The sequence below is a fragment of the Callospermophilus lateralis genome, chromosome 3, assembly GCF_048772815.1.
Source record: "Callospermophilus lateralis isolate mCalLat2 chromosome 3, mCalLat2.hap1, whole genome shotgun sequence".
NCBI lineage: Eukaryota > Metazoa > Chordata > Mammalia > Rodentia > Sciuridae > Callospermophilus > Callospermophilus lateralis.
Window position 1 is genome coordinate 169,134,680 of NC_135307.1, and position 8,004 is coordinate 169,142,683.

General features: G+C 42.6%; 1 protein-coding gene across 2 annotated transcripts in view; it reads left to right on the top strand.

The window, feature by feature from the left end:
* The window catches only part of Slc23a2 (solute carrier family 23 member 2), a 113,904-nt gene extending 108,725 nt beyond the window's left edge, over positions 1–5,179 (top strand). For both annotated transcript variants that reach the window (XM_076851567.2, XM_076851568.2), the window contains one exon: positions 472–5,179. In XM_076851567.2, coding sequence (XP_076707682.1) covers positions 472–704 — 233 coding nt within the window. In that variant the 3' untranslated portion in view covers positions 705–5,179. The remainder of the gene's footprint in view (positions 1–471) is intronic.
* Positions 5,180–8,004: the final 2,825 nt, after the last annotated feature.

Genomic DNA, 8,004 nt, shown 5'->3' on the forward strand with positions numbered 1-8,004 from the left:
TTTTAAGGGGGGAAATTGCAAAGTCTTTAAGCCCAATACAAGGCTGGTATACCCCACTCCATACCATACCCTAAAATAGAGCAAAGCAGTATAAAATTTAGGTTCGTATAGTATTGACACTGTGGCCAAGGAAAGGTGTAATGTGCCTTGGGCCAGACTTTAGCCATCAACATCGACAATGTGGGTCATATAGCAGGTCAGGGACATGTAAAGACATCAGGACGTCACTTAAATGTGGTGCAAGAGGGATAAGGAGGGGCTGGTGGTTCTTGGGCTTCGAGTCTGGGCACCTGGAGAACAGAGTACATTCAACTTCTCTGCTGTCATCCAGGCAGGTTTGATCTCTAGAACAGTGTTTGTGTGCGTGCGCGCACTCACGTGTGTAAATAAAATCTTGAGTCTCATTCCTGATAGAAGAGTTAAACTAAGCATTCCTTTGTTTTATCTGTTGTATGCATATGTGTGTGACAGGTACCCCAGAGGAAAGAGGAATCAGGAAATGGAAGAAGGGTGTGAGCAAAGGGAACAAGTCACTTGATGGCATGGAATCCTACAATTTGCCATTTGGCATGAACATTATTAAAAAATACAGATGCTTCAGCTACTTACCCATCAGCCCAACCTTTGCAGGTTACACGTGGAAAGGCTTCGGGAAGAATGAAAACAGCCGGAGTTCAGACGAAGACTCACAGGCCACAGTATAGCCCTAGCTGTGCCCTGTGGCCTGGCCGCAGTGAGGCAGTATCTGTAGTTCCTTACTGAGTAACAAGAAGTAAAGTATATGTTTGTATATCTCCATTTACATCCTGCACCCCAGAGCTGAGACAGGTTGCACATTGCTTTTCTGTTGTGGGTAGTGATTTGTGTCTAATATGGTGTCTCACCTGTGTCCTTATTTAAGCCCTTGACCTCTTGCCCTTTGAGAGTGTCCATTGCTGGCCATGGTCACTGAACTTGAAATTCCAGTTCTCCTGTGGGAACAGATGTGTGAAATCTGCAGCCGTTCCTTGTTCCTTCCCCATAGTCCTCTCCAGTCCCTACTGCTGGCTTTTCTACAGGCAGCCTCCAGGGTCCCGGGGATTTTTGTCTCAGAAGCACTTGGACCCACTTTGTCTTCACTTGACCTTACCCTGTACCTTCAGAGACCTCCTGTGGCCAAGGGACATCAGTGTCCTTGCATTATCACAGCTGCCTGGTCAAGTGAGATTCTCTTGTCCCTGATACTCCTGACTGACCCAGATGTGGGCGTGCTTGACGTCTTTGTTCAATAATACAGATATTGAACCAACTCTGTTCAGGGGATCGAAAGGAAGGGAAAGGACCCTGAAGTCAATTTTTTCTCAACTGTCCCTTCTCCCTGCCACCCTGTGGCCAGCACATTTCATACTAGCCTCTTCTAGTGGCTGAGACACCCTATTTGGCATTTGTCACTGCTGGCTGGTGTGATGGGTACAGAGTGCCACACAGGGGCACCAGTCAGATACGTCTGTGGGCGTCTTGGCTCTCCTGTCATGTGGATGTTACTGTTGCGCGCGTCTGTAATTACGAGGTTTTATTCCTATTTAATGTTATTGACTATAGCAGATTTTCGAAATCCAGTGTTTTTCCATTTGACCTTCTTCCCTTGCATCCTACTACTTGTCCTGCACCCCCCTATCCCCATTAAGAAAAGAACCAGCATTGTAAAGCTGTGGATACCATCAGGGAAGCTTGTTGTAACGGCTGTTAAGGCCAGTAACCATTGTTGTGGTTGTGTTTTGTATTGCTTGATACCATGAAAGTGTAAATACTGTTATAATGCCTAATCTATTTATCAAAACTGACTACTGGACCAGAGCCCAGAAAACATGGGTCAAGTTACACGTGAATTTGTTTTGTGAAGAAGGGAAGTTGGGACAGGTAACAAACAGAAACGCCATATTGAATGGTCCATCATCCTGATAAATTCATTCTTCTGTTGCAAGTCATTTTTGGCAGACGTGGCTTAAGGAGACTTGAAGAGTTGTCATAGTACTTGTCCACTGGATCTTGATTTTACAGAAGGGAAGGTTAGATTCCTTAGCCAAATATTGCCTTATTTATGTTGTTGCAGAAGACCATGAGAAAAGAACCTAGCAGGCTCCCTCTGTTAAGAGTTCTATTTTATAACACTAAATTCTTTCTGACAAAATGACTTCTGTGGATTCAGTTTGAAGTTTTTCAGCCAAAGGAAAAGCCTGAGACATGAAGTAGTGACCTTGGTTCATGAGATTGTGCCTCTCACGTGGTCATTGACCTGGCTGAGCTTTGGGTGGCAGTGGATGTTCCTGTTTCCCATAGGACAGTGTGGTTCTTGGTGGCCTGGTGTCCACAAGGTGCATTTCTGTGCCCTCAGCCCCCAGGTTGACTTGATTTCACCACATTATGAGGTCTTTGGTTGTCACTATAGCCCTCTTGACTCTGGAAGTTTTGGGCTTCAAGAACACCTCAGAGCCACTGCCTTGTTTTGCCAAAATCTTACTGCAGATTGAGTAAAGATCTTAGATTCTAAACTGCATTTAATTTTTGTATTTAAAAAAAATGTTTATTCAGTGCATATTTACTTTAGAAGCACACTGGTTAATGGTTCCCATCACTCTTACCTTGGTAAGCCCCTGAGCCGGACGGCTCTCCTGCACTATGTTGCCCTAATATTCCTGTTTTTCTCAATATCGCCCAACTTCTCTGCTTTGAAAAATGGGGAGAACTGCTAAATATGTCATATTTTCAGAATCCTAGCTCTCTAAGGTAAGTCGCAGCGGCATATGTCCAAGGAAAGCCATCAGAACCATTGATAATGTACACACATTTCCCTTCAGCTTGACTGGGCATCTCCCCTCCTGGTGAGTTCCACTCGGGTTGTGGGCCTCTGAACACCTCATTGGGCCAGATTATATTGTGATGCTTCAACTCTGTTGGTCTGGGGGAAGGTCCTCAGCAAGCATCCACATGGCAAAGGAAGTCCTATGCCCACAGTTGCCGTGGGAGACAGTTTCCACCCTCCTTCTTCCATTGAGGCCAGCTCTGATGTTCTAAGGAAGGAGGGAGGCGACAGGTGGTAGAAGAAAAAAAGAGCAGCTGGATCAGATGCCCACAGTGAGTCTGGTAGTTTCTGCACAGCCCTGAGTGATTGGAGTTCCTTCATCACTAGTAAATCTTGCACATAGAATGCATAAGTATGCAAGCCGTTTTAAGAAGTAGTCCTCCTGCTAGCAAATGTGTCACAGAATGAAAGTCTATAATTGAAAGGAAGAGGGATATATTTTTCTGCTTGAAACCCTGCCATACCTGAAGGGGAGGTTTTTGAATACAGTGGTCACCTATGTTCTGTGCCTGGTATCCTTCTCGTACACATTTGTTGGCCTGCGTTGTGGGGCTGTGCACTGCTGTGCTTCATTTTGCCAATAGAATGTTAACGGAGTATTTTAGATGTGAATGTTCTTGTAGGGCGTTCAGTCTCTTAACTTTGCAGTGATCCCTGTCCACCATTTTCACCTGCCTGGGTCCCTGAAGGAAGGCATTTGTGTTGGCCATGGAAGATAGAAATAGCATTTAACAGATAGGAGATGCTGGCAGATTCACAAATGGGACACCCTTCCACAGGTCCAGAAAATACTGGGGAATGGCTCCAGTCTTTGTGATTTCATTCTCATTAGGGAGTTAAACTTAGATTCATGGATACTTTTGTTTTCAGAATCTTCCTTAAGAGGGTTTTCCAGTGTTAACTTTTAGTTTCTTGGGATTGATTAAGGCAAGAGAAGTGGCTTTACCAGACCAGCTAAAATGAAGCATCGCGGGTCCCGATGGTTTCCTATTTTCATGGTAACAAATTCACATGCAAAATTTGCTTTATACTGTAGAATGCTGACTTTAACGACAACTTGGTTTATGCATGAATCTCGCAGTATTTCCATATAGTAAAGTAACATTTCTGCCCAGGATAATAGTCACAGTTTTCCAGGGAGGGAATGATATAATTTTCATGACAATGTCATGTGCTGATAGAATTTCTCCATTGATGAATCTCTAGTATTGTGTGTATACTTTATTTACCCATATGTATATTTTATGACCATGAGCTAAGTTGTAATTTCTTTCATTCACATCCCTGCTGAGATATTGATACCCAGCAACTTAGTTTTAAAGTTGGCAAGTCCAATCTTCAGTAATACCAGTGCCACAAGAACAGACAGGCCAGACAGAAGGTGAATAAGGAGCAGTGGCAAAAGCCTCATTCCATCTGGCCGGAGGAGAGACGGTATCGGCAGATGGTTGTGTTTGGGCTGTACACTTGGCTGCAGGCCTGGGGTAGCCTGGGATGGGTCGGCGTGAGGGCCTGCTGTGCACACCCAGTCACACCCAGGCAGCGCCCATGCCTGAGTGTTCACAGAACTCCCGTCTCCAGGAAACTGACCCTTGGCTTCAGAGAAGAAGCTGGTGTTTCACATGCTGCATGTTGTCCTCTGTCCCCTGTGATTTGGACACAGAGAATAGGACATCTCCCACCCTCTCCTCCTACAGTCAGAACCCGAGTAGTGCAAGAAGGCTGCCCGTGTCGCCAGTTTTCAGCTTCCACCCCTGGGTCCCCGCAGCCCGGCAGTGCTGGCCTCCCGTCAGCAACCTTGCAGACATTCCCGTCCCTTCAACAGGTTGCTGTTGACTGTGCCTCTTCATCAATCTGACATCCAGCGTCCTTAGAATTGCTGTATGTAGTTCCAGGCACTTTGGACACCCTTACCAGCATTGCCACCCAACTGACAGTTTAGACAAACACACTTTTCTGTTTGTTCCTAACAACCTTTGTTTGACACATTAATAAATTTCTGACTGTTCTTAAAACAGTGGAGATGCCTCTATTTTCCTTGAGTTTTTGTGACTGACTTTGCCTATATACCTTTCTGGGATTTTGTTTGTTTTTTTTATTTTGCATACCGAGGGTATTTGGGGTGGGGTTGTTTTTTGAGATGTGTAATTCTTTTATGGAGTTTTTAAAAAAGAATTTTCATATTGTTTTTTCTAACATGGCTTCATTAAACGTTTAAGTATTTTAAAAATATGTAATATTTGGACCAGATGTTGTGAATAATAGTAGAGATAAAGCTATTTTATTCTGTATTTTTAAAACTGTTCCGTACAAATAAAAGCTCTCCTGGATGCCGTTTTGCTGTTTGCATGCCTCCTCCTTTGGCCAGTGTTTAAGACAATTGTAATTTGTTAAAAGCCATCACTGAGGCAAGAGAAATCAGCTTATAAGAAATTCAGTTTAGCCAGGCACAGTGGCACACACTTGTAATCCAGCTACTTGGGGCTAAAGCAGGAGGATCTCCAGTTCAAGGCCAGCCTTGGCCACTTAGCAAGACAGGCTCAAAAGGCGGGCTGGAGATGTGCTAAGGGGTAAAGTGCTCTTGGGTTCAATCTCCAGTATCTCCCCACCAAAAATCTTATCATTTTTTTCTCTATTGGTTTCCTTCTGCAATTCTGACTTTTCCATTTATACTACATCTCTTAGATCTGTTTTATATACGGTCACTCATTTTCCATTTCCTCAAAGAGTCTGGAAGAATTTCCAGAGCAATTATCTGAATCACCAACTGGGGTTTATAGAATTCCAATCTCTCTCTCTTTTTTTTAATTTTTAAAATATATATATATTTTTTAGTTATAGTTGGACACAATAACTTTTATTTATTTACTTATATGTAGTGCTGAGGATTCAACCCTGCGCCTCACATGCTAGGCGAGCGCTCTACTCCTGAGCCACAACCCCAGCTTCTCCCCACCCTAGTTCCAACCTCTTGCTTGTGTGTTTAGTCATTTTCAAACACAACAGTAAAGAGAATAACACAATAAACCCCCATGGGAAGCTGGGAGTTCAGCTCCTTGGTATAACGCTTGTTTAGCATGCCCAAAGCTCTGGATTTGATCTCTCATCACCAAAAACCAAAAACAGCCCACCCCAAAACCAAACCCCTTGTGCCCATCACCCAGATAATAGGTATGGACTCAATGCCAATCTTATTTCAAATACACCCCTCCACTTTCCTGTTGTATTGAAGCAAATCCCAGACAGCACTTCATCTATATTTCAGTAGTTACAACTAAAAGATAATTAAAAAAAAAACCCTGATGCAATGAGTATACCTTTAAAAATTAATATTTCCACAATACAATCAAACATCTAGCCAGCTTTTAAATTTCCAGTCTCAAATATTTGAAATAGAATCCACCTGAGATCCACATTTTGCCATTGACTGATAATTCACATTTTCCTGTTTCCGGGTCTCTCTCTCGTTCTCTTCCTTACAACTTACTTGTTGAGTGATTTATGTGGTTTCCTTCGGGATATGTGGAGTACATCTCCTTTTAACATGTTTCTCTGCTTTCAGTGTTTTCTGGATCAGATTCAGGTCCATTTGGGCAATGGGGCCAGTAGCATAGTGAGTAACACTTCCGGCTGGGTCAGAACACTCCAGTTGCATCTTATGTCTAAGGTTGTATTTTAAAGGAAGACACAGTCTTCCACCATGAGATTGTTTCATAGATGCTCTATTCCCTCAAGTCCTGCTGCACAGATAACTTAGGGAGCCTTTTCATATAAGTTGTTTCATGGGCACGTTTCTTCCAATTCCTTAAGCTGGTCCTTTCTTGTGGACTTGAAACTTTTCACGTATCTGATGATTTTCTTTCTTACTGTTTTTATTGAAGAGGGAAGATTGTGTGTATTCAACAGCAGAATTGGGTGGGTGATTTTTTTTTTCCCCCAAAAAAACTTGTTTCATGAAGTGACATAAAATTTCTTAGATTATGGAGTTGGCCTGTCATTTCATCCACTTCTGTTAGGTTACGGCTGCATCAATAATGATGGTGTGCTTGAAAGATCATTCTTTCAGAGGTGCAGCTCTGAGTGACTTTTATTCCTTTTTCCTCCCCAATCTTTATTTTTTATTATCTCCTCTTACTATTAACAATAATAATTTATAAATTTTTTTCAAAGGTTTAAGTTTTTTTCTTTTTTAAGTAACATTGTAAGGTCAATAGCAAATATAAATTCTATTACAAATATTTGGTAATACCATAGTTGAAGAAGTAGGAAAGCCCCTGTACTCCTTGAATACTAAAATAAAACTTTATTATGTTTTTCCTCAATTTGTTCTTGGCTTTTAAAAAGTTTTAACATAACTCAGGAATAATATCAGAGTGTTGAAGCTATCTCATTCATATTTGCTCCCTTTTGTCCTGTATGGGAAGGTTTTCCTTAGATGAGGTCGTCCAGATTATTCTAGAAGAATATGGGGTAGGGGTGGAAGGAGGTGGGGACGACAGTGGGCTTGAAACCACAAGCTCCAACTAGATAAAAGATTCTAGGGTGGTGGGATTTGGGCATCTGCCTCTGAGCAGTATCCAGAAGTGGACACATCCCTGAGCAGATTGACAAAAGAACTTTGAAGCCCCAAGCTTCAAACCCCCTGGAGACACTGTGAGCCTTAACATTCTAGTGTTTCTCCGGTGAAACAGCTGTCTGGAGATTTAAAGATGACTGTGGGTCATGTGCGCATGTTCGTATACTTATGAACATATACAGTTTATTATGTATTTGCCTCTTGGGAAGCAAATGATCCCTTGTGGCCTTAGAAAAATTCTGAATGAGTTTGAAGCAGGAGAGAAAAAACAAAAAAAACCTCCAGGGAGGTCCTCCTAGGAATGCCCAAGAAAAGACTTTTAGAAAAATAAAAAGTTTTCACCTCAAGTAGAATCCTAACCATTTTTGGTGTGGTTCGGTGATCAACAAGGAGTTCGGTAGGTGGTCATCCATGTTCAGATCTCAAAGTGTCCTCTTCCAAGAGGACAGAGATTACCAGTGTCCCCCAGGCTCTGCTCTCCCACTCTTTGCAGTTGTAGAATTTGAGAAGTACTCAAGACTACATTTCCCAGCCTTTCTGGTGGCTCAGTGTGACATGTGACTGGGCTCTAGCCAATGAGGCATAG